This window comes from Rosa chinensis, chromosome 2 (assembly GCF_002994745.2).
Source record: "Rosa chinensis cultivar Old Blush chromosome 2, RchiOBHm-V2, whole genome shotgun sequence".
Taxonomy (NCBI): domain Eukaryota; kingdom Viridiplantae; phylum Streptophyta; class Magnoliopsida; order Rosales; family Rosaceae; genus Rosa; species Rosa chinensis.
Genome location: NC_037089.1, coordinates 20,454,720 through 20,480,535, shown reverse-complemented (window position 1 = coordinate 20,480,535; position 25,816 = coordinate 20,454,720). Strand labels below are relative to the sequence as shown.

Here is a 25,816-nt window from a genome sequence, read left to right as displayed (position 1 = left end):
TTGGTTCTCGTTGCTTATCCGATGTCTATTATGTTACAGGACATCGGTTAAAAACCGATGTTTTTTTTTTTTTTTTCGTGATCTTTAACATCACCCACTAAGACATCGGTATTTTTTTTTAACATCGGCCAGGAACCGATGTCTAAGGCCAAAATTCAAGTAGTGTTGTTCTCCATTGGAACCCTAGTAAAAAAATGTTACTGTTAAATTCGGTACAAACTTGTTTACCCTTTATAGAATTTGAAGATCAAAAATAAAAATCCTAAAGCTCAGCTCAATATATATGTGAAATCCCAAAGAAGGAAACTAGATGATCCACAAAATGAACTAGTGGTTTATATTTGAGACACAAAATAAAGAAGTTGGAGTTCAAAGATGGAGTTATGGACAGATTTTTACCTGTTGACAGAGAGGTTTAGGGTTGGGCAAGGGCTGGAAGAAGAGATATATAGCTGAGTTCCAAGCTTTATGACTGTAAGGCGTTGAGAGTAAAAGAAAATGAGGGTTTTAGCTTTGGGTAACATCTTCATATTCTACCTAAACCATCACCAAATGCATTTTTTGGTACCTATGAATTTTTAGGGAGTTTAATGTCACCTGTTTTATCCTTCCGGTAATCCTTGCCTTCAATTATTTCGTTAAAGTAGGGATACAATTATAAAAAACATATTTTTTTATATTTTTTTACAAATTTTTTTATAAACCTAAATTAAAGTAAATTAAACTAGGTTAAAGAAAAGAGCTAGAATTGACTTTAGTAAATATCTAGATTTACCTAATGCCTCAAATCCTCAATTGGTTAATCCCATTGATTGTTTGAGAAAAAAACTTAAGGAAAATGATGAAAAAGGTCACATTAGAGTGTAAAATGATAAAAATGTCACCTAGTTTTCCACTTGATAAAAAGGTCATTTATGAATTGTTAGTAATATTAATTTAGTCCTTTTAAATAATAAGGTAATGTTAAAAAAGGTCAGTTTTTAATATTTTGGATTCCCATTCTGTCCTTAAAGGCAACTCTCTCTCTCTCTAACATCTCTCTCTATCTTCTCATCCTCCACAGAGAACAGACCTCTAAAAGCGGTTCCCTACCAGAGGACCTCGCCCGCACCGGAGCTTACTCCGATCTCTTCGCTTTCATCACTGACGGCGATTTGTTATCCACAATTGGAAGCAGGAGACAGCGAAATGAGCCAAGACGCCAAGAGAAGAGTTCCTGGGACTATCCGACGAAGCCGAATTTCGACGATCGGAAACCCTCGCCGGCTGTCACCACCTCCACCAGCAAGCACGTTTGTTGTGTTAATCACTGGATTTGATTCGGAAATAGGTTTTTCACTTAGGGAATTATGGTTTTGTTCAAGCATTTGAGACTCATGGCGTAGAGAAGGACGTGGCGAAAGGAGTTTGACTCGAGGCACGGACCTATCTAGCATTGCATCGTCGGTCGCAATTTCGGTAACTCCTTCAATTTTCAATTTCATTCTCTGGCCTTTTTTTTCTTTTTTTCTGTCGAGGTGTTTTGGTCAAGATTTAGTATGTGATAGAATTTGAGTGATGGTGAACAAATCTAATGGATAGTGTTGTGCTTTAAGTAGCAATTTTGTTGAGAATGGATAATGTTGTTTGAGAATGAATAGATCTAAGCGTTGATTAATTCTAGGGTTACTGTTTTGTTTGGCAATTACAGTTTTTTTAAATTGACAAGTATAATTGAAGTGTTAGGATTTTGTGCGGTTCTGAATCATGAAGTGTTTTGATGAGTAAAGATTGTGTTGAAGACTTGAAGTAAATGTGGAATGTGTAAATCCTCATTGCTTTATTTGATGATTGCTCAGATTGGTAGAAATGAGAATTTCAAAACATTACTAAAATAGAGAACTGAAATCTTTGCTTCCTGTGTAATAATCCGATATTGTTTGGGTTTAGAACTTATCTGATAGGATTTTGTGTGGTTTTGAATGATGAAGTGTTTGGATGAATAAAGATTGGCTTTTAGGTTCGCTTCTATCTCGGGTTATGGTTGTCGGTTACGGGTATTTGACTTCCTGACTATCTATTAGATCTAATTTTTTGTTCAATACTACTTGAATGTTCCAATATGATTGTTTAGCAGCTGAAACTTTGATTGTCATTCCCTTAATTTGGTTTTAGATTTCTCTGCTTATGTTACCCAAATGATTGTTAAGGCGAATTATTATTCTGTTTGAGAATGGTTCTTATCATTCTATTTTTTTTGTCAGTTTAAAATTATTCTGTTGTTTAGTGTAGGCTGACATTTTGCATCCTTGTATTATATAGGGGTGGCAGTCCTTCAATCAAAATGTATACTGTTCCTGAACATGCAAATAATGAGATTTATATGGTATGTTCGTAGTACTTTCTTGACCATCTTACTCTAGCATTGTTAGTTTGGATCCTATTTTGATAGTAAGTGAAGTTATTCTATTCTTGGTGTTTGTGACTTGACTTGCAGATCCAAGGCATGGAATCGAATATGCATTTTACCACTCCCTTTGAACAAGTTGATGCCATGTACAACGAAGGAGCCCCCGGGTATGTAGTTGATTAGGGCCTGAAGTATCCTACTGCCACAACCTATGGGTAGTACTGTACAGGATATCTATCTGGAAGATTAGAATATGCATAGACTCTATATTTTTAAATGAAGAGCTTCAGAAGGGGTAAAAGAGATTTTACAACTAACAATGGTCTTTGGTTGCTACATTTTCATTTCGATTGGAGTTTGCAGATATGTTTGTCATTTCCACCATTAGTGGTTTGATGTTATCTTTATGTCCCTACATATTTTTCACTTTGTCTAACACCAGTTGGCTTACTTGAATATAAGTTTTCTGTACACAGACATCTAGAAAATGATGGATAACTAGGATTGGACAAAGAAGATAAGGGTTCTTGGGAGTTATATATTGTCGGCATTTTTATCATGTCATTTTTAGGGTGATTTAGGCCATTTGCATACTTCCTCTGGATCAAAACCCTATTGAGTAGTATCCACATTTTCAAATTTAGTCCACCTCGAACATGAATCTGATTATTTGCTTAGTTGAAAGCAAAATAAAATCCCAATTGCTTTTTATATACTTGTCTTGTAGCTTTTGTCATCACAGCTTTCACCACCATTTCTTCTACTGTGCTTATATTGCTTATATTGGTATCACTTAAGATCTTCAATAAGCATTTTTAACTCATTTTGGATCCTCGTTGACTCATTGTGGCAGGTTCTTGGCCCAGAAAATTTGCAATCGGAAAAGCTGAAGTGTGTAACTGTGTATATTTGAATCTATAAGGTTCCTAGTTGTTGACCATGTACTACTTTTGTGTACCATGATCCTTGGTGGGTAACGTTGTTGGTTGTACACTTTTTCGTTTGAGGTATAATTAATGTAATGCAACCATTAGATCATACTACAATGATTTTATAAGTGACTTGGGTAACTCAATGATTTTGCCCGTGACTTGACCAGGGATTAATATGTCACTGGCCAGAGATTAACAGTGACATGGTTAGTAACTTGGCCAGGGATTGACAGTGACATGGTCAGTGACATGTTCATGACTGTGACATGACCAGTAATTTGACCAGTGACATAGCATGTGACTTGGCCAGTGACTTGGCAACTGATGTGATTGACAGTGACTTGATCAGTGACTTTGACAGTTGCATGATCAGTGATTTGCTCATGCATGTGACATGACAAGTAACTTGGCCAGTGACATAGCTAGTGACTTGAAGTTAATAATGACCTGACCATGTCACTGACCAGTGGACATGTAATGTGACTTAGCCAGAGATTTAGCAAATGACGTATATAACGGTGATATGCAATGTTACTTGGCCAGTGACTTGGATATAATAGTGACTTGGCAAGTGACATGTGATTGACAGTGACTTTGACAATGACATGATCAGTGATACGAACATAACTAAGTAACTGACCATGTCACTAACCAAGTAACTGTCAGTAGCCAAGTCACAAGTTAATAGCCAAGTCACTGTTAATCACATGTCACTAACCAAGTAACTGACCATGTCACTAACCAAGTAACTGTCAGTAGCCAAGTCACAAGTTAATAGCCAAGTCACTGTTAATCACATGTCACTAACCAAGTAACTATTTGTAGCCATGTCACAATCATGAACATGTCACTAATTAAGTAACTGACCATGTCACTAACCAAGTAACTGTCAGTAGCCAAGTCACAAGTTAATAGTCAAGTCACTGTTAATCACATGTCACTAACCAAGTAACTGTCAGTAGCCAAGTCACTGTTAATCACATGTCACTAACCAAGTAACTTACCATGTCACTAACCAAGTAACTGTCAGTAGCAAAGTCACAACTTAATAGCCAAGTCACTGTTAATCACATGTCACTAACTAAGTAACTGACCATGTCACTAACCAAGTAACTGTCAGTAGCCAAGTCACTGACAGTGACTTGAGGTTAACAATGATTTGGCCAGTGGCCTCACTGACTAGGGATTTGGCTTAGCCAATGACTTTATTGGCCAGTGACTTGGTCAGTGATATGTGTATAACAGTGACGTGGTCAACATGCAATGTTACTTGGTTAGTGACTTAGTCAGTGACGTGTATTACAGTGGCATAACCTAGAAGAAAGCTATCATCAGTAAATTAAAAGGCATATTGCTTGTAAAGATTAAGAAATCCTCTGTATGGGGACCAAGAATAAGAAATCATTGCCTTCAAATGAATGGTTCATAAACCTGATTATAAGTGACATGGTCAGTTACATGATTAGCCAAAGACTTGGCTAAGGATTAACAGTGATATGGTTCAATTCTTGCTCCTCAACTAGATTCTTTTCGAGGAGATTTCTACTCACCTAGATTCACCTCGAGGAGATTACTTCTCACCCATATAGGCCTTGAGGTGATTTCTCCTCACTCATATTGGTCTGAAAGAAATTACTTTACTCCTCACCCAAATTTTCCTTGAGGGAATATCTCCTCACTCAGATTTTCCTTGAGGAGATTACGCCTCACCCATATTAGCCTTGAGGGGATTTATTCTCACATAGATTAGCCTTTAGGAAAATGCTTTACTCCTCACCGAAATTTTTCTTGAGGAGATATCTTCTCACCTAGATTTTCCTTGAGGAGATTGCTCATCACTCATATTGGTCTTAAGAGGATTTCTCCTCAAACATATTCGCTTTTAAGGAATTACTTCTCATGCAATTTTTTTTCTTGCTCAACAAGTGACATGTTATTGACAATGACTTAGTCAGTGACATGACCAGTGACTTGGCCAATGACAATGTGGCATGGCCAGTGACTTGAAGTTAACAATTACCTAGCCAGTGACCTAGACATAACTATGACTTGAAAATTCCAAAATATGTCAGTGACTTGTATAACCGTGACATGGTTAAGCATTTGCAATGTAACATGGTCAATGACATGAATATAACAATGATTAGCCAGTGTCTTGACTTGTTCTTGTTCCATTTTTAAAATAAGAAGGTTAGCATTGAGTTTGCAAGTTACAAGACCAGTAACTTGGCCAGTGCCATAGCAAACTTAGCAAATGACATGGGATTGATAGTGACTCTGACAGTTACATGATCAGTGACATGGTTATGACTGTGACATAACCAGTAATTTGGCCAGTGACATGGTTAATAACTTCCCACGTATTTTTTTGACAATGAATTCAAGCATAAGACAAAAATATATGCTCAATCATTAGTAAGAAGATTTTATTGTGATTTTAAGAAGATTTCAAGTGATTTTAGTCCAAGTACAACCACAACACTTTTTTCAATTAGGACAACCTCCCATAAGCGCATTAAACAAAATAAAACATAACCACAATGATCTGGGGTAAACAACAACAGCAAGCATATTTTCACTGTCATGTACTATATCAGTGACATCTAGAGAATGCCTTCGAAACATCCCTCTTGGAAGGACCTTTTTGTGCCCATTTAAATATACCTCTGCATAGTAATTGATTCCACGGAAATTCAGATCTAGGTGCTGAGTACCTGACTGCAAAAGGGCCAAGTGTTTAGACAATATTATTCCTAACCACAATACCAAGGAAACTAAAGATTAACATCGACAGTAATCTTTCAATCTACTGAGAAATAATTTCAAGACAAACCTCAAAGTGCATTTTATCATTTATATGTATCACGTACCAGCTTACACTGAAAGGTCTTAAAAGTACCAGAATGTGCACCACTGCCTCCCTGAATCAACAATATCTATGATTGATATTCATTTACCAAGCCGTAAAACGGATCCATCAATTTGCATTTCACCATGGTTGCCAAAACACTATCACTGAAAACATCATGATTATTATTTTAATTATGACTCAAAATGTAGACTTTTCCATTCCTGAAACATCTAATATCTACAATGATGTTAAAATATAGGAGCTTTACTTCGGCTCCAAAAGTTCACAATCTCAAAAACAAATTCAAAATCCATACTTTTACAGATATGAATCAGAAGTCTAAGGACACAAATTGATTAAAAACAACACTAACTGCAGGGGACACTATTGCCCTCTTAATTATGAATCGGAGAAAGATATAATCAGATTTTGCGAAGCTACTTGGGTTTTCTTATAAGTATGAATGTGGTGGCAAACCCAATACATTTGCTAGACTACTTCAAGACATGAATCCTCTGTCAAAGACCCAAAAGCAACCAATGAGCAACTTCACTTTATATATACATTTCAGATAGTGCAATGCCTAAGTACAATGTAAATATTTTCCAGATCTACCTAAAATCACACACAATAAGCAATTACACAGAGTAAGCACGAAAAAAAATAAAATCATAATTGAGCATCAAAATTCAAAAGTAATCCACAACACAAGTCAAAACCACCACAGAACCAATTTTTGAAGCCAAAATTAACAGAATTAGGATCACATTACAGTCCACATTGATATTTCTAATGCAATTGCGATCGAGCAGTACCTGCTTATAGAGAGCGTAGAGGATGAGAGCGGACTCAGAGTTGAACTTGGCGCGAACGGCTTTAGAGGAGGAGCGAGGAGATCCGTCGAAACCGGCGTAGGAGGCCGCCACGTAGAACCGCTCAGGGTATTGGAGCCCCGAGCTCGCCTCTGACAATCATAGCAGTGAAGATTGCCTTTGCGTCGTTGGAGCAAGAATTCAAGAGGCACGACGGCGTTCGTGACAAGCGGTTCGATTCGGTCACCAGAGATCATACCACACGTGGAGCTCTATCGCCGGGTCAAGGCATGCAGGTGACCTATCGGGGCTTTGTTAGGAGGTGGTGGAGGTCGGAGGATCACAACTGATCGTCGAGCCATGGCGGTGAGGTCAGTTAAGGGGGGGGGGATTATATTCTGAAATTGATTGAGAGAGAGATGCCGGTGGCAGTTTTTGTAATTAAGCTTAACTGTAGTGGTAGGTTATAAAGAGGTGACCTTAATTATCATAGAGATATTTGTGTTATCTGTATTATAATAAGACACTTCAAAATGACCTCTTTTATCATTGGCCCAAAAACTTATCTCATTAGCTTACCCAACTTAATATATTTTAAAATTTTATAAAAAAATTAAACATAAACAAAACTATTTAGTTAGTTGCCCCAAGTATCTGAGAACAATGAACATATTGGATATTATTTTTATTTTTTATGTATCAAAATATTTTTTAATTATAGATATTTAATATATTAAATACTATAATTTTAAATATGAATGAAAAGATTATAGCTTTGGTAATTACTCTATTTGTGAAAATGATCGTTTTGCGTTTCAATTTACTTTTTTACCCAATTTATTTTTTAATAAGCCAATGTTATTTTCTTTTATGGAAAATATGCTCCATGAATTCATTTTCATTTTGGATGTTGCTTTTTTATGCCTTTGATTGAGTGATGCTCTCATATAACTCTCTCATCCGTGATAATTATTTGATCTACTAATTTTTTTTATTTACATAAATCGGAGATCATCCCTTTAAAAAAAAAACAATTCGGAGATAATTAGTTTAGTTTTTCACTCTTATAATTGTGTTACTAGTTATTGTATATTTAAAAAAAAAAAATGGCTCATGCACATACGCGAAGTTCAAAATAGAAAACGTTTTTTTTTTTTTAGAAAAAAAAAAAGTATTCGTGGCACCTAGTTTTTGAGTGATAAGTTCGTTTTAATATAGACTAGCAACATGTCCGAGTTTCTTGCGGGTGACATTGTGTTAAGGGAAAATGGTCGACTAAAATATTGATGAACGGAAGCATTGACCACCACCCCCTTAAACATTACTAGTAACATGCCAGCGTTTCTCACGGGTGACATTGTGTTAAGGGAAAATGGTTGACTAAAAGGAATGGTTTTTTTTTTTTTCTTGTGAACATAGAATAGTGGTGTTTTGGCTATTTTTAATTTCAATTTACACTTTTATTAATTTCAATTTACACTTTTATCTATTTATATTTGATTGACTTAATTTAATAATTATGTTATAAAAGGATATTATAGACACTTCAAAATTTAGTGAAGCCATTTGACACCAAAAAAGGGCCTCCATTTATAGGAGTAGAGATAAGGGCATATAAGTCATTTAAATCTCTCAATATTTAACCAAAAAAAATAAAAATTGGTTCGAAAAACTTATCTGAATTTTTTTATATAAAAGTAAAAAAAAAATTGACTAAATTACCAAATTGCAACGAAGTAAAATTTTTAGGTCACACTCTTATTTTGGCCCATGCCTCTTTGGCAATTGCACACAATTGTGAGATGAACCAAATCCAATGGACCTTCCAAACCTTTCGCAACGTTTTAAAGACATGCATAGCCGAGAGAGACCTTTTCACAGGCAAAGCCCTCCATGCACTCTATTTCAAGTCCCTCCTTCCTTCGTCCACCTACATTTCCAACCACTTCATCCTCCTCTACTCCAAATGCGGCCGTCTCATCTCCGCCCGGAACGCCTTTTCCGCCACCCAAGACCCCAATGTCTTCTCCTTCAACGCCATCATGGCCGCCTACGCGAAAGAATCGCAGACCCGAATTGCACACAATTTGTTCGATGAAATTCCCCAACCGGACTTGGTCTCTTACAACACCCTCATTTCGGCTTATGCTGAAAAGGGAGAGACTGAGCAGGCATTGGGGTTGTTTAGTGGGATGAGAGAAGTGGGTCTTGATGCAGATGGGTTTACTATCTCGGCGGTGATCACGGGTTGTTGTGATGATGTTGGTTTGATTAGGGAGTTGCATTCGTTGATAGTTAAAGGTGGGTTTGATTCGTATGTTTCGGTGAACAATGCGTTGTTGACTTACTATAGTAAGAATGGGCTGTTGGAGGAGGCGAAGAGGGTGTTTAATGTGATGGGAGAAATGAGAGATGAAGTGACATGGAATTCGATGATTGTGGCATATGGGCAGCACCGAAAAGGGTTGAAGGCGCTGGGGTTGTTTCAAGACATGGTGAGGAGGGGGTTTGATGTGGACATGTTTACATTGGCTAGTGTGTTGACTGCGTTTACTTGCGTGGAGGACTTGTTGGGTGGGCTTCAGTTTCATGCTAAGTTGATCAAAACCGGTTTCCACCAGAATTCTCATGTTGGGAGTGGGCTGATTGATTTGTATTCAAAGTGTGCTGGTGGCATGTCAGAGTGCAGGAAAGTATTTGAAGAGATTCCTGCTCCGGATTTGGTTCTCTGGAACACAATGATTTCTGGATACTCTCAAAATGACGAGTTCTCTGAAGATGCTATTGATTGTTTGCGGCAGATGCAACGTGTTGGTTACTACCCTGATGATTGCAGCTTCGTCTGTGTGATTAGTGCATGCTCTAATTTGTCGTCACCCTTCCAGGGGAAGCAGATACATGCCTTGGCAATCAAATCTGAGATCCCTTCGAATAGAATTTCAGTGAATAATGCTCTAGTTGCAATGTACTCAAAATGCGGGAATCTTCGTGATGCAAGAAGGTTATTTGATAGGATGCCGGAGCATAATACTGTCTCTTTAAATTCGATGATTGCAGGTTATGCACAGCATGGGATTGGAATGGAATCATTGTGCCTTTTCGAACATATGCTTCAGACCGATGTTGTTCCAACAAGTATAACCTTTATCTCTGTCCTTTCTGCTTGTGCTCACTCTGGAAAAGTTGAGGAGGGTCAGAAGTACTTCAGTATGATGCAGGAGAAGTTCAGAATCGAACCAGATGTAGGACATTATTCATGCATGATTGATCTTTTAGGTCGAGCAGGCAAACTGGGTGAAGCTGAGAGGCTCATTGAGGTGATGCCATTCAGCCCTGGCACCATTGGTTGGGCTACATTACTCAGTGCCTGTAGAACACATGGAAATATTGAACTAGCAGTTAAGGCAGCCAATCAGTTGCTTCAGTTGGAACCTTCAAATGCTGTTCCATATGTTATGCTGTCGAATATGTATTCTAGAGCTGGCAAATGGGATGAGGTAGCAAAAATTAGAACGTTGATGCGAGATAGAGGAGTGAAGAAGAAACCAGGTTTAAGTTGGATTGAGGTGAATAAGAGGATACATGTTTTTGTGGCTGAAGATAGCTCCCACCCAATGATTAAAGAAATTCATGAATACTTGGAGGAGATGTCAATGAAGATTAAGCGAGCTGGGTATGTGCCTGATGTAAGATGGGCCTTGGTAAAGGATGATGAAACTGTCGAAGGAGAGAAGGAGATAATGTTAGGGCATCACAGTGAAAAGTTAGCAGTTGCATTTGGTTTGATCTCGACAAGAGAAGGGGAGCCTATACTTGTGGTGAAGAACCTGAGGATATGTGGTGATTGCCACAATGCAATCAAGTTTATCTCTGCCATTGCTGGGAGGGAAATCACTGTGAGGGACGCCCACAGGTTTCATTGCTTCAAGGAAGGGCAGTGCTCTTGTGGGGATTATTGGTGATATTTGAGTGCGTCAGCTTCAGTTATCTTTCTTCGAAAATAGAAGATTGGCTTTTGCAAGCATGAATGAATTTCAAACAAAAGCAATTAGCTTCTAAGTGGCTGCTGCAACAAGGTCATTGTATTTGTTCATCATTCAAGTTGGTTTTTTTGTACAAATGTTTTGTACAAAACATTCCGGCTCTTGGACAAGTTATAGAAGTTGATTCTTGATCCTGATTTTAACGTCACAAAACAGATTTTTACCAGAGAATGTCAAAAGATTGAACCGGATGCTCATTTTACTTCTCGTTATCAAATATTAATTGTTGCTATAGACCAGTTGAACAGGGTTGTTCATTACAATTCTGATTAAGGAACTTTAAGAACTAATAAGTTACTACAAAAAGAATTGCAAGTAACTGGGTAGAGTAAGAGCTGCAGAGAACGAAAGCAGCAAGTAGAATTAAATTCATGAATACAAATTACAATAACTATATCAAACAGAATACAAATGCAATCGAATCAGCATACAAATCACCCTATATTCCATCAATGACCGTTCACAACAGAAGTTGACATCCTTTAATATATCTTATACCTTAAATAACCCATAAGACAGCTAGACAAATAACCTGCTTTCATATGACGGCTAACAAATTTTTTCTCTTTGGCAGCCTTGTTGCGGTACCAAAATTTATGAATCAACGTGTTGTGATCTTTATATTAGTGATATGAGTTAAGGTGAAACACTTGACAGCTTGGCTGGTACGACCCCTTTTTTGCTGCCTGCTCAAACTTCTTGCTCGCAGCTTCATTTTCTTCTAAGCTGGTCTGAACAAAATAGCGTACCCACCAGGAAGCACTCCTCATTTTGGCCTAATGAAATGAAATGTATGTCATTAGGTCAAAAGGCAGATACAGACTAACATTAACCCACCAACAAATAAAAATAAAAATAAAAAGCCCTTCTATTGATGAAACAATTCATAAAGAAGATTATCCCTAATCCAGATCAAAATGGTGATTGCATTAACAACTAAAATCTAAGAGAACCCGGTTCCCATGGTGATTGCTAGATCTCCTATAGTGAGTACAAGGACCATGACCAGCTTTATGCAGCCCATCAATTATACACTTGGTGAGATCATACTTAGAGTTTCTAAATCATGCTCAAAATCTTAAAGTCAAGTTACTGATATGCATAATGAGTATGACATCTACTAATATTATTCTCTTCCAGATCCAGATCGGTAAAAGTAGGCAATGCAAGAGAATCAAAAGTAACTTGCTGAGACAACAGAAATACTTACAGGACGTCCAAATTTTGACAATTCAGAAACTTTAGCTTTCTGTTGACCTGGGAAACCTAAACATAGAAGTAATAGCAATGATATCAGACATCCGTATTTCCATATTAGAAGATCAAGAAACCTTCAATACTTTTTATGTGTACAACAATGTCAATAATGTGTACAAACCGGTAAGCTTAAAAATAGTGTAATCTGTCCTAAAGGAAAGAGGAGGGAGAGAAACACCATAAGCTTAATCCTACGTGTACAATGTGCTCTAAGAGTTCTAAATTAATTATGGTGAGAAAGATTTAGAACCAGAGTACTTCTAGTCCAGTATTTTGGTAAAAGATTAAAAAGCCAAGAGCTGTAGAATCCACATAGGATCAAAAACTTTTGGCTGGGGTATGTGCATGTGTCTGCAGCAAGGACAAAAATTGCTAACCATCTTTACATTCATTTTAATTTGATGCATAACTCAAAGAGAACTATTATAGTGCAGCTACCTCATGTATACCTATTACCTAATTAGTTTTTGAAAAAAAATTCTTATCTACAGAACATATGAAGATTTTACAACTCCGTGAAAGACTATAAAATAAAAGGATCGTACCTGAAAAAATAACAAGACCATCAATAGACACTCTTGCAATTTCTGGAAGAGTCCTATTCAGATATTTTGGGGAGAGGTAATCCAAAGCATCTGAAACAATCACAAGGGAGAAAGACTTTGCTTTGTATGGTAGAGGGAACTTAATGTCAGCCGCACGCACAATGCCTTTACGCACAAGACTCTTGCAATGGCTATCAGCATCCTCTAGCTCATATGGTTCCACTCCCCATGCTTCAGTTTCCTCTTCTTTCAACAACGCAGAGACAACTGAACAAGTATCAGGGCCAATGTGCAGAACTTTGTGCATGCTACCACTATACGCTTTCAGCAGAAAAGGTATCGCTCTCTGAACTTCTGACGTGCATGAGAAGTCCCCTATTTATAGAAGAAAATAGCAGTCTGATTTTAGTACCAAAATCTGACAAATCCATATTGATAAACTAAAAATATGAGATTATATTGTAAAGAAAAGTGCACTTCTCACCAAGGAATATGGTCCAATATGAGAAGTGATAACATACACAAACGTTTTACTAACTATTTCACTAACTACAAAAGTTGAAGGTTCAAAAAACTACCTTCAACTCTGCTAACTACTTTGCTACCCCCAAAGGCACCTGAATTTCAAGAAAAAACATTTTAATCAGCAAAATTACGTTTAATAATATTACTTGTATAAACATAAAAATAAGTAATTCAAATAAGCAAAAACCTCAGCATATAAAGCAAATGCAGCAATTACTAAAAGAGCATACATGATCCTTGCAATTCTAACTGATCCACAAATAAATATCACCAAACGTAACGCGAGTAATTTCGACACAAACCTGAGCCTTTATAAACATAGCCGATTAGAAGAATAGCTCCCTGCACATTTCCAACCGAAAAACAACACATCACATTACATTTCGAACACATCGATTCATACAACCAAATTCACACACGTAGCATTAAACACTGAATCCAAGCGAAAAAAATTACCACAACTACAAGCCCTATGGACAACAAAGGAGATGACTTCGATTTCGAATTGAAGGCTCCGGCAAACGGAAAGTTCGCGTTCCGGCGCGTGGATCCCACCTGCCTCCTCGACATGACTGTTGTCTTCTTCGCAGGAAATGAATCCAAAAATTCCTTCAGAAACCACAAAATTACGCAATCAGCCACAAACGCAATGTAAACGAGAAACACAGATCCATATACAGTAGCGAAAATGCGAGAGCCAAAGAGCTTCTGATTCCAATTCTAATTTTCCCGCGAAACAAACAGAGAGCTACGAAAGAATTGAATCGGAAACGGAATTGGAAATTCGGAAACTCACCTTCAGATCAGCAAACGTCAGCACCGCATTGACGATTTAGTTAAGCGCAATGCTTCTGGATCTTAGATCTGCGAAACGAAAAGAGGAGAGAAAAAAAAAAAAGGTTTCTCTTTTCTCTTTGGATTTGCTTTTAGCTTAGAGAGAGAGAGAGAGAGAGAGTGGGGGCTGGTGTCGTATATGGTGGTGGTACGTAGATATTTGGGATTTGTAATTATGAATGGTTCGGGAACGCGGCATTTAAAAGAAACTAGTGTCGGCGGTCACCTTGTGCTTTCAGATGGGTGAGGGTAGTTTGGCCATTATCATGTTCATTCATTATTACAAAATTTAGTGGATTTTGATCTAAATCCACATTTCCATTTTTGCGGTGGTGTTACTAGGACATGAATTTGATGAAAATCATTAGGTTTTTGGATCTGATTTTTTATTCATGGGATTTGTACAAATTCTCAGGTTGACTTGGACCAAATCGAATAACCATGTTGAAATTAATCAATTTCCGAGTCCGGCAAAAATACCAAAGTTTAAAAAAAAATCTACTTATTTAACCTTTTTTTTTTTTTGGTATTTAGCTTAACCATTTGTCTCCCAAAACTTGAGCTTAGTTAATTTGTTTATGGGTACTTGAAATTGTCATATTTTGCTACGTGTGAGGCCTTGATTGATCAATCACTCTTTTTATTAGTTAGATATAAAATACAAAATTGTACCGTTTTGTACTCTCTAGCAAGACTACAAGAGGAGATTGGAAGCATATTTCATTGGAAGTGGATTCTTCTCTCATCCTTGATTTTCTTCACTTTCTTGATTTAGTTCAATGAGTGTTTCGCATCAAGTGAAACAATTGCTTACATCATATTTCTAAAGCAGATTTCCGCTCATCTCATAGGATAATCAACTTCTTGTTGCTATTTTTACGAGCTTGGTTTGGTGGGAATGTACTTCACCTTTTACCCTTGAACATTGTAATAGAGCACCTAAGTCTTATATAGAGTACCAGTTAAGTCTTCCGAACTTTTGTTTTCACTAGTTCCATGCTTTTGCCTAATCTTGTTCTTTTGAGAGATTTTGGCTTAATTCTTTGTACTTTATTCTTCTTTTTCTTATTATAAGAGAATAGGAAGGATCTCCTCCTTGCCTATCCACCTATCAAAAAAAAAAAAAAAACAAACCACAAGAGAAGAGAGGTGTGTAAACCGAGACATTCCACATTTCTTCACCCAAAATTGCTTTTATTTTCTTCTAGGTATAGAAAGCACACAAAGGGCACCGGAAGGAACATCCAAACGGCTAAGGCTTGAAGAAATGTTCAAACTGATGTACTTGTAAGAAACTTTGATGCTAGAATATCTTCAGGGTCCTTTCTTGACATTTATTCTCCCATGAGCCACCATTTTCTTCACTCTATAGTTGTCGGTTACCCCTGTCAATAGGGCCTTCCAATAGAAGCCTGTCTTTGTTCAGAGATAGCATAACTGAACAAACATCTCACATGCATTTATCATTGTTCAACTGCTAGCCCCGCCTCCTCTGTACGAGGGGGCCTCCATTTTCGATCAAATACACCCTTTTCCACAACATTTGGGACCTTCAGTTTCTCATCAATGAGCTCTAACAACTCTTGCAAGCCGACTCCCGTTATGGCAGAAGTTCTAACATGTGGACCAGATGGAGCTTGTGATTGCAATTGTTTTTCCACTGCCCAGTCCTTAGGGGACTCACTTTGTTGGTCATTCAGAGTCTTAGAGCCCATGCTGAAACCACCTTCTTCACCCCAATGATCTTGGTTATCTTCTGAATCGAGTTCTTGGTCATCCAACGCTTCGGGATTCTCTGCTGACAGCTCAGACAAAGAATCATCAGCCTTACAGTTTGCTGCTCCTGGTGACAGCTCAGACTCCACATCATCTTCTTCTGAGAGGCCGCTCACCTCACCATCTTCACCATCTTCACCATCATCAAGAGATTCATTAACATCCATTCCCCTATCCTCTCCCTCATTGTCAATCTGCAGAATTGAAAAAGATAAGATTGCATCACTTTTTTTAGGTTTCATTATGTTTTGGAAAGTGTACAACTGGGAACAGTACCGATACCTTATTCCAAACTTCTATCATATTCTCAAGCTTCTCCTTGGATACACCGATTTGCTCAAGAACATGTAACACAGTTGATCGGTGCTCCTCAAGATTAGGAGCAGTGCAATCCAACACATGCTGCAAGGATAGAGCTACGACCATTAGACATGTCATGTGTACTGCATCGACTATTACTGAATATTCCATCTCCATGCTGTGTTCTATGTATTTCATTGTCAATTCATATCATATAATGGAGGATATCAAAACAGAAGCTCAGAGACATGTCAAAAGATTGACTTAATTTATTGCATCTTAATGTGTTGTCATAAGATCTCGTTAAGATGTAAATGCATAAGCCCTGAAATAAAGGAGAAGTAATTAATCATACCACAAGCAGATCAGCCTCCACAACTTCTTCTAAAGTCGCATGAAATGCTTCCACCAACTGCACAGGCAGGTTTTACAGAAGTAATGAAGAGGATTAAAGATAAGATAGAGTAAATGCAGAAAGTAGAGAACATGGTTTCTATATACCTGCACTGGCAAATCTGAAATAAATCCTACTGTATCGCTAACAAGCACTTTCCTCCTGAACATTAGAAACTCAGAATAAGTGGGAAAGAAGCTCTAGAAAGTCATCCAATAAAAACTCATCACTAAAATGTCAATATACATTAGCACTAGAAATAGTTCAGTTTCAAGTTTCAACCATATTACCCTGAAGGAAGAAGTACACTTCTCAATCTAGGGTCAACTGTTGCAAACAATCTGGAAAAATACAATACCATGAGCAATAAGATATTAAAAGTGAACATCAAGTCTCAGATAACCAAATAATTATCTATAAAAGAATACTTAATAACGTTAAATATTTACCGAGAATCACTGTAGAGATCACTATGTGAGAGGGCACTCACCAATGTAGATTTCCCCTGTCACAAGAAGTGAAATATGTTGGGACACTTGTGTAATAGCAACAAGAAAAGAAAAAATAAAACCAAGTTAGACCACGTACAGCATTTGTATACCCCACAACAGCAACAGTAGCTAAGCCTTGACCAGAGCTTCCATGCCTCTTGCGAGAAGCACGTTGCACAGCTCGAGTACGACGAACATCCTTAATTTGTTGCAGCAGACTACTCCTCCTTTCTAAAATTCTGAGACGATAGTGATATTAAGTAAGTATGCAAGGGACATATGCCTTAAAGATGTCTAAATAGTAGTCATTGACACTTCACTTCTAAGAATCTGGTTTTCAATAATGTACTCAACTATGCGAGAAAAGAAAAACAAATGTAAAAGAATTTTCATCATCAGGACATTAAATGGCTGATACATGCAAAATGCCATTTAAATTGGTGTAAACTATCCAATGATATTTTAGAACGAAACTTGTCAAACATCTGAATTTTCTGTAGCAGAGTACTCCTTTCTATAGTTCTGAGATGACAGTGGTATTAAGTGGATGCAATTATGCAAGGATGCCTTAAAGATGTCTAAATAGTAGTCATTGGCACTTCACTCCTAAGAATCTGGATTTCAATCATTTACTAAACTATGAACTTCAATCGAGAAAAGAAAAAGAACCGTAAAAGAAAACCAACGAAAAATGAGAGAATAATTTTCATCATCAGGACTTTAAGTGGCTGATTAGTGCAAAATGCCATTTAGATTGGTGTAAACTATCCAATGATATTTTAGCAGGAAACTTGTCAAACATCTGACTATATGAAAAAAAAAAAAAAATGATTTCTTTGACTTCATAAGCTAAGAAAGAGCCATTTGCAGCCAAGGGAACTAAAAACTAAAGTGTCCAGCATATAGATAACATAATGTATCATGAAATGAACCTTCGTCGTTGAAGTTGAAGTTCAGTTTCTCCTGCCCCACTAATGAATCCAGCTCCAGCATTTCCTCTCCTGAAATAGCACCCATCAACAGTCAAAATCATTTCTTAGTGCTATCTGTGCCACAAACTTGGTTAAATGTTTAGTCTATTTATTTTTCCAAGTTAAAGAATACATTACCCTCGGGCACTAACAACTTCAGCTTCTCCACCCATTCCAAAACCTAAGCGTCCACCTGGACCACGCATTCGTATAAGTCTTGTTTTCTTATACATTAGTGCTGCTAACTCGGCCTGAAAAAAGGGGCCAATGACCATACAAAGGTCATTCAAAAGTCCCACTAAGATACTAACTCAACCAAATATTGCAATTATACCTGAAGCTTTCCCTCCTTTGTGCAGGCATGAGCATTGAAAATCTCTATTATTAGACCCACACGGTCCAAGACTGGTTTGCCCAACACTCTCTGCCATTCAAAACAACAGGACTAAAAATCAATCTCTCCATCCACCAAACGAAAGAACAAAATTGAATAAGAATAAATACTTGCCTCCAAGTTCCTCTGCTGAATTCCAGACAGAGTTGTATTCACAAAAACAGCATCCACTTGATCCTGTTGAATTTGAAATGCACATTAACATTCCATAACGATGTGGATTACAACTGAAGAGAAAAAAAAAAATTTTAAAAATGTCTTTCCTTTTCTTCCGCAGCATTCAGATAACACTTAACAGCTTCCAAAGTTCCTTTTCCAAAATATGTATCTGCACAAGGTGTAATTGTGAATTTTTCCAGACACTAAACAGATGACATTATTGCAATCCATTAAATCAAAATTGAAATAAAGAATCACTGAATTGAATCACATAGGATTGTGAAAGCTGACCTGCACGAGTTTGGTGCCTCACTATTGGGTTTTGAACAACAACGTGCGGTGGTGTTTCCTTATCACACAAATTGTTTTCGAAGCATCCATTTCGCTGTTCTTCAAGAGAGTTAGCAAGGCTGAGAGCTTCGTTGAGCTTAGCGTGCAAGATAGAATCGGGACGAAGCCGGGGCTGGACCACAAAGAGCCTTGGAGGGGCAGCTGGATCTCTGTTGAAAAGCGAAACGACCTCATTTCTGTCCTCCTTCTCTTGCTTTGATGACGTCGAGTAAAGAGAATAGGAGATCAAACTGGAAGAGGTACATGGTGGTGATGGGGTTTGGTTTGGGATTGAACAATGAGGAGCTCGATTTTGGAAGAGGGACCTCAGAGGAGTCCAGGAGATAGAAATGGTTCTCAGCATTCAAATAGATTGGGTGAATCTTCTTTCTTCTTCGTCGTTCTAGGCCCAGTTCGGTATTGATGTGAGAAAAATCACCTGCGAAATATCAGTGATGAAATAACTCAGCAGTGTTTTGTAAACTGTGTTTTATAAAATGCTGTGATCATAAAATGGTTCCTTTGGTAAATTTTAGTGTAGAACTGATGTGGCTGTCTACAATGACCAGCTAAATTTCCTCAAGACATTCTTTCAATGTACCAACATATCCAATGTGTAGTATTTACTTCCCAAATAAAAATCTTCGTACTTAGGGATGTGGCTGTATGAAATGACCAACTAAATTTCCTCAAGACATTCTTTCAATGAACCAACACATCCAGTGTGTAGTATTACTTCCCAAACAAAAATCTTTGTACTTAGGGTCCCTAAGTACGAAGATTATTTAGTGTAGAACTGATGTGGCTTTCTCTTGGAATGGATATTCAAGAAAAAATTAAAGAGCCCCAGCAGACAAATCAGATGTTTTATGTTGTATCTCCAGACAATGACATGCTACAAGTATCATGATATTCAACTCATTTCTGGAAGCTGGAATAGCTTCGACACACATTGGTCACACATTGGTCACTTCACAATGAATTCATATCTTTCAAGAGTAGTTAGTTATAAAACAAATAAGCATAGATATACACGAGAATGTCCAGCTAAGTAAGTCTTTATAAATGCCAGTCAAACCTCAAGCTCTAATTGAGATTGACAGTAGCACATTAACACCAGGCTACCAAGGAACTTGCAAGTTTACTCGGCAACATCTGCTGTCTTTATACCAAGAGTTTGATAGAATATATGAAAAGGGATCATGCATACAAATGAAGTTGCAGGGATGGTCTGAATACACACTCATGCACACACATCATCTTCAGTCAAAAACAAAGGATAGCCGTATAAAAGGTTTTGGTCCAATCACATAAGCGGAAGAATTTGAGAAGGATGTGATTACAAACTATAGCAAGATTGGTGAAATAGACATATGTTAACTCTGGGCAACAAATTATTGCACACCACATGATCTATACGACCAAAAAACAAACAATGAGGTTTTACATTATTCTAATACAAGACTAGCTTTGTTTACTGAAGTGGTGAACAATCAGAAAAAGGAAACTTTAAAAACGTGAACTAGCTAGATTACCACAAATTGTAGCTAAATTTTGAAGCAGAGAATTGCTTAAAAGAAATGCAGGGCAGTACAGGGTATATAGTTACCAATACAATACTAGCCTTGTTCCGTAAAGTAGTGGGTAACTGGAAAATGCAATTCTATAACTATAGTATAACACGAGAAAAATTACAGGCAAACACCTTCCTCAGATGAAGGCTATGCATAATACTACGCAGCAAAACATAGTCATTAGACTAGACTATGTTCAGTATTTTAAGAATCAGTACAAGGCAGCACTCATCAATTTACTTGTAAACTAGAGCTTGTCAAGTACTTGAAAAATTCATGATACACATACACATCATCCACGAAGTCAGAACTGGCCTCAAAACATCGACTTAATAATTACAAAACCCTGATAAAAACCTCCAATAATGCACAGACAAATCCCTCAAAAATCAGATTAAACATGCACAAGAACACAATCAATGCCCAATAGAAAATCATAAAGCTTGAATCTTTCAGCTCAATCGGGCAAAACCCAGAAAGCAAAAGATCGAATTGAAACAAAGTCGCGTATAATCAGCAAATAAATAAAAATAAAAAAATCCAGAATTTCTAGAGAGTGGCATAGCAATTCGACCAAAGAATCAAAGAAATACATGAAACAGAACTGTGAGAAATTTCTTGGAATTAGTAAAGACTGAACTGAACAGAAATGAGAGCATTTAACAACTTAAAAAGAGAATGAGAGATATACCTGAGTCTTGAACTCACAGTAATTACTCGATGAAACAAGAAGAGTTTATGAAGAGTAGAACAGAACAGGAAGGAGGAGGGAGCGCCCAGCGGGCTACTGGAGGACATTTAGTTGGGCTGGGCCTAGATGGATTGGACCCTCTGGGTCCAGAATAAATATGATTTTGGTAATAGATTGCCTAATGCACGGTGAAAATAGACATACATATAAGACTGAAAATAGACATCCGTAAAATTTTACCATCATGAACACTTGGGTAATCTTCATCACAGTCAGATTCCAAACCAGAATAAATACGATTTTGGTAACAGATTGCCTAATGCATGGTGAAAATAGACATACATATAAGACTGAAAATAGACATCTGTAAAATTTGACCATCATGAACACTTGGGTAATCTTCATCACAGTGAGATTCCAATATTGCAACCGGATCAAACCATGCTTCTTCAATAGTTTCTGCAGATGCGTAACAGTTATAACTGTTAGTTCTGCAATGTTTGATAAGAGAGGAGACATGGATGATTGAGAAGTGAAACATATCTCCACATTGAAATTTCTAAAGCTCTGCAATGTGTCTTGAAAGGTGCAATATATCTCTACATGGGTCTTGAGCACCTACAATTAGTTCCTCACGATCTAAACTACTCAAACCATTCCATATGGCCTAATACCAGGAATTAATCACTGAAGTTATTCAGGCAAAGCAAAAACATATCGATATTCAGATGTAGCACCTATATTTGAATAAAATGCAGAGGCAAACAGAACCCAATTCAGAAAACTCACCCAAGAATCCGAAAACAAAGAGAAACGACACCTCATTTAACCCAAGCTAACATCGGGTTTGCCAGAAATATCACAACAAAAACCCAGAAATCTATCTAAACTCTAAATCAGCTAACATCAACTACTTGCTCAAAATTCCAATACAAAACCCACATCGATTCAGCGCCATTACAATACCAATCAAGTGAGGCAAGTAAGTAAAGCCTAAAAGGGTCAAGAATTAGAACCCAAAATAGAAAAGATCAAACCATCGAGTAGTATTACAATATCAAATTGAGCAGTACCTGAAGACTGAAGTGGTCGAGTTGAGGGTTTCAGCAATGGCGTCGGAGTATTGAAAGAGAAATCCTTCAGGAAGCGACGACGTTTCGATAGAGGAATTGAGGAAGTGAGGTTGAGAAGAGGAATTGAGGCTTTTCTTCAAACTCGACTGAGTGACGACTGACGACTGACGAGGAAGTGAGGCTTTCCTTCAAAATCTAAGCGAGGTTTTTTTTTTTTCCTTCTAACCGCGCTTCATGGATTCCGTCGTGCAGCCCGTTTCCGCCCGTTAACTAACAGATTGGCAGCCCATTAACAGGTTAAATTATTGAGCGGAAATAAATGAGTTTTTAGCGGTCGGTTAATGAGTCATGGGCTGAATTTTCAGGCCTAAATGCACCAACCAATTGATTTATAGTAGGGAATTGAAGACGTTGTATTTCTAAATCATGCTATAGTAGACAATTAATTTAATTTATAATCAGCTGTACTGGTCCTGTTTCCAAAAAAAAAAAAAAATTCTAAATCCAACAACAGTTGAGTTTGACTGAGAACGAAGTCACCTGATCACATGAGCAGGACTGTGTATTCTAATTAAGCTAAGTTGCTTACTAAACAGTGTGGTAGCTAACATGTTGTACTATAAGCTAAGTCGACGTTCGATTAATGCTCATGTCGAAACTTATAATAGTTCGATTGTTGAATTATTTTCAATTTCTTAAGAATTTTACACGTATAGTTTTTAAAGTTGACAGCGCTTTAGAAGATAAATGATTTTGGTCACTAAAAATTCAATTTAAGTAAGAAGGAGAATATATATGTGGAATCATTTCTCAAACCATAGCTGGTAATTAGGAAAATCCCAATTGATTATATGTAGATTCTGTTGATGAACATGAGTGGCATTGTCACCTTGCCTTATTTTCTTCCAAAATTAGAACTGGGAGTAGATTCGACTTTATCTAATCCCAACCAAAGTATCAATTTCCATTGTACTCTTATCTGTATAAGACGAACAAGTTTCATCATCTTCCTGCGTTAAACAAAAGTGTTTTGTGTCCTCATTTTTTAGACTGCAAGGCTTGTATTGAAGTTCTGTTATGCATGCATGGAGTCTCTTCTTATATCAATAATTTTGTTCCTTTTCTTTTTCTTGGGTAAATTGGGTTCCTGCTATGATGAAAGGAAAGATGATGTTTCACGTACCATCACGGTCAACAAGGATGGTAATGTTAGGGAATTTAATCCCTCCGCAAGTATTAGAAATAGAGATAGAAAGAAAAAATAACCAAGCCAAGAAGACAACAAGATTTAATGAGGTTCGGCCAATATCCTTACCTACGTCCTCGGAGAGTTTTACCTTCACTAATGAGAGAATTACACAAGTACAAGATTACACTGCTCAAGTTTATGCCCAACACAAGCCCTTGTATCCAATAGGATACCCCCTGTACACCCATCTCTCACTCTAGAAGATCACTCTACCCCAAGAGCTATTCATACTCTTGAACACAACTCACTTTGCTTCTATACACGAAGACCCTTAGAGTTGCTCTAGACCCCTCTTTGCTTCCCTCCACACAAGCTTCATCTATTTATACTATTGATAGAAGTCTCTAGACTCACTTCATCAATGCTCATACATGAATCAACCACCCTTCTCCCACATTAACTCCCTAGAAAGACTAAAAAGGTCAAAACATGAATTTAACTATGCATTTCTTCCTAATGCATTAACTTGATCATGCATTTATACCCAATGCATGCACTTGACCATGCACCAATTTTCCATGCATAAGTTGTCATCTTGAATGCACAAACAATTAATACAACACAGGGTCGTGAAGGTCAAAATGAAAGTACTAGTTTTGTTTTCAAAGATTGTCATGTATATGGATCAGGCACTTTATTTCTTGGAAGAGCATAGTACTGTTTTCTGGGACGTATACGGAAAACGTTATTACACCGGACGGTTGGTCCCTCTGGACACCACCGCAAATTAAATATGCGTAAGTGTTTTTGAAATCATTTTGATTTGGATAATGTGGTTTAAATGTGGTACATGATGTGGTCTTGTATTATTTTGTTTTTCTTTGTCGTTGTTTGATGTTCGATTAAGAAAATATGCATACTAATATGAGTAAATTCTGGCTTGATTTGTTTGAAACTATTTAACAGGGATTTAATCACATTTTCCGAGGATAACTGCACTGGACCTGGAGCAGACATGTCTCATCGTGTTCCACTAGTAATATTTGCCCGCGCTTTGCTGCGGGAATTACTATTAGACGTTACTGGGATAACATTACATAGCAAAATGTTTATGTTGTACACCTTCATTAAATGATGATTAAAACATGTTACACGAATTTCTCAGTGGAATCAATAACTTCAAATCAAACTTGGTATGTATCGTCTAATAAAGCAATAGATGAAAAACAATAATGAGAACCGTTTGATGGATGTTGGCTTGAAAGACATGAGCAGCTACTCACTACCTCTACACGAAGTAGAATGGTCTGCTTAGATATAACCAAGGCATTTGTTGACTCTGCCAAAGACAGTAGAAACCATGGTCATCAAATGCTGAGTAGTCAACAAACTTGCAAAATAGTGTCAACATTAATCAAAAACACATGCTACTGAATCAATTCAGTGCTAATATTTCTAGTTGCATCAGATTTTCAGTGGCTAAAGTTAGATAAAGAAAAAAGAAATAGTAAGGAGAAACAAAGAAAAGAAAAACTTGTCTTTGAAAATGATTGAATGTTAGAAAGGAAACACTAATGAATAGACAGAGGAACAGCAGCAGCAAAATGGTGCCAAGATTCTTTCGCATAAAATCTGTGGAAACCAAATAAAACAGCAATGAAATGCTGAAATTAATTGTAAAACTACAAACACTAATTTCAACACAAAGTTTCTGTAAGCCAAAAAAAAAAAAGGAAAAAAGAAAAATTTTGCAACTAGAGGTGGCAAACAGGCCACTAAGCACGAGCACGGCACGGGCCCGGTACGCTTAAAAGAGGCCCGGCACGACCCGAGCACATTAGAATAACGGGTCGGGCTGGGCCTAAAAATATTGGCCTATTGGCCTGGCCCGGCCCGAGCCCGTAATGGGCCCGACACGGCCCGAGCACGACATATTGTGGGCCGGCCCGTTACAAACACAAAATTTCATTTTTTTAAAAAAAATATTAAAAAACTACAATGATGAGATTTGAATATGAGACATTTTTATTTAAAATCTCATGACAATTCCACCAATGCTTTCTTTTATATTGTCAAAATAATGAAACAAAACATTATATCCTTGTTTTGACATAAGTATTTTTTCTAAATATTAAATATTGTTGTAGAGAAACTGAAATTGAGAGAAATTCGCTGTGTATTCTCATTGATAATAGGGGTCTCTTTATATAGAGGATTACAATGCATAGAATCTCAATCATACAAGGAAAGTAATCTTACATTGAATAGGAATCTAGATCCTTTTAA

At 37.2% G+C, this 25,816-nt stretch overlaps 4 protein-coding genes and 1 long non-coding RNA gene across 11 annotated transcripts; 2 read left to right on the top strand and 3 right to left on the bottom strand.

The window, feature by feature from the left end:
- Window positions 1-1,007: 1,007 nt before the first annotated feature.
- On the top strand, window positions 1,008-3,422 carry LOC112183459. Its single transcript, XR_002929903.2, has 4 exons — window positions 1,008-1,458; window positions 2,302-2,365; window positions 2,477-2,556; window positions 3,243-3,422. It is a non-coding gene; the product is annotated as an uncharacterized LOC112183459 (long non-coding RNA).
- A 2,311-nt stretch (window positions 3,423-5,733) lies between these two features.
- LOC112189601 (mannosylglycoprotein endo-beta-mannosidase-like) lies at window positions 5,734-7,378 on the bottom strand. Of its 5 annotated transcripts, none has more exons than XR_005806898.1 (3): window positions 6,988-7,375; window positions 6,155-6,336; window positions 5,734-6,039 (listed from the first exon to the last, which is right to left on the bottom strand). XR_005806898.1 is itself a non-coding variant. In XM_040515048.1 (3 exons), the coding sequence occupies exons 1-3, from the start codon at window positions 7,239-7,241 to the stop codon at window positions 5,809-5,811; spliced, it is 573 nt and encodes a 190-aa protein (XP_040370982.1). In that variant the 5' UTR covers window positions 7,242-7,378; the 3' UTR covers window positions 5,734-5,808. The 5 variants fall into 5 exon arrangements, 2 of the variants coding, with proteins under 2 accessions (XP_040370982.1, XP_040370983.1); XR_002931987.2 differs by having other exon boundaries at window positions 6,192-6,336; XM_040515048.1 differs by having other exon boundaries at window positions 6,155-6,242; window positions 6,988-7,378.
- Window positions 7,379-8,786: 1,408 nt separating this feature from the next.
- On the top strand, window positions 8,787-11,220 carry LOC112187756 (pentatricopeptide repeat-containing protein At3g49710). Its single transcript, XM_024326670.2, has one exon. It carries the CDS (start codon window positions 8,787-8,789, stop codon window positions 10,944-10,946), a length of 2,160 nt encoding a protein of 719 aa, XP_024182438.1. The 3' UTR covers window positions 10,947-11,220.
- Window positions 11,221-11,369: 149 nt separating this feature from the next.
- LOC112187757 (probable pectin methylesterase CGR2) lies at window positions 11,370-14,355 on the bottom strand. The gene is made up of 7 exons (XM_024326671.2): window positions 14,151-14,355; window positions 13,811-13,963; window positions 13,657-13,696; window positions 13,408-13,446; window positions 12,830-13,204; window positions 12,238-12,293; window positions 11,370-11,803 (listed from the first exon to the last, which is right to left on the bottom strand). The coding sequence occupies exons 2-7, from the start codon at window positions 13,922-13,924 to the stop codon at window positions 11,651-11,653; spliced, it is 777 nt and encodes a 258-aa protein (XP_024182439.1). The 5' UTR covers window positions 13,925-13,963; window positions 14,151-14,355; the 3' UTR covers window positions 11,370-11,650.
- An 861-nt stretch (window positions 14,356-15,216) lies between these two features.
- Window positions 15,217-22,529, bottom strand: LOC112187953 (GTP-binding protein At3g49725, chloroplastic). 3 transcript variants are annotated; one of them, XM_024326933.2, is made up of 16 exons: window positions 22,342-22,529; window positions 21,684-21,727; window positions 21,509-21,552; window positions 18,965-19,442; window positions 18,778-18,842; window positions 18,629-18,691; window positions 18,455-18,544; window positions 18,259-18,371; window positions 18,082-18,150; window positions 17,247-17,388; window positions 17,108-17,163; window positions 16,949-16,999; window positions 16,766-16,820; window positions 16,620-16,676; window positions 16,247-16,366; window positions 15,217-16,158 (listed from the first exon to the last, which is right to left on the bottom strand). In XM_024326933.2, exons 4-16 carry the CDS (start codon window positions 19,365-19,367, stop codon window positions 15,652-15,654), a joined length of 1,791 nt encoding a protein of 596 aa, XP_024182701.1. In that variant the 5' UTR covers window positions 19,368-19,442; window positions 21,509-21,552; window positions 21,684-21,727; window positions 22,342-22,529; the 3' UTR covers window positions 15,217-15,651. The 3 variants fall into 3 exon arrangements, with proteins under 3 accessions (XP_024182701.1, XP_024182700.1, XP_024182702.1); XM_024326932.2 differs by lacking the exon at window positions 21,509-21,552 and having other exon boundaries at window positions 21,647-21,727; XM_024326934.2 differs by lacking the exons at window positions 21,509-21,552; window positions 21,684-21,727.
- Between the last annotated feature and the right edge of the window lie 3,287 nt (window positions 22,530-25,816).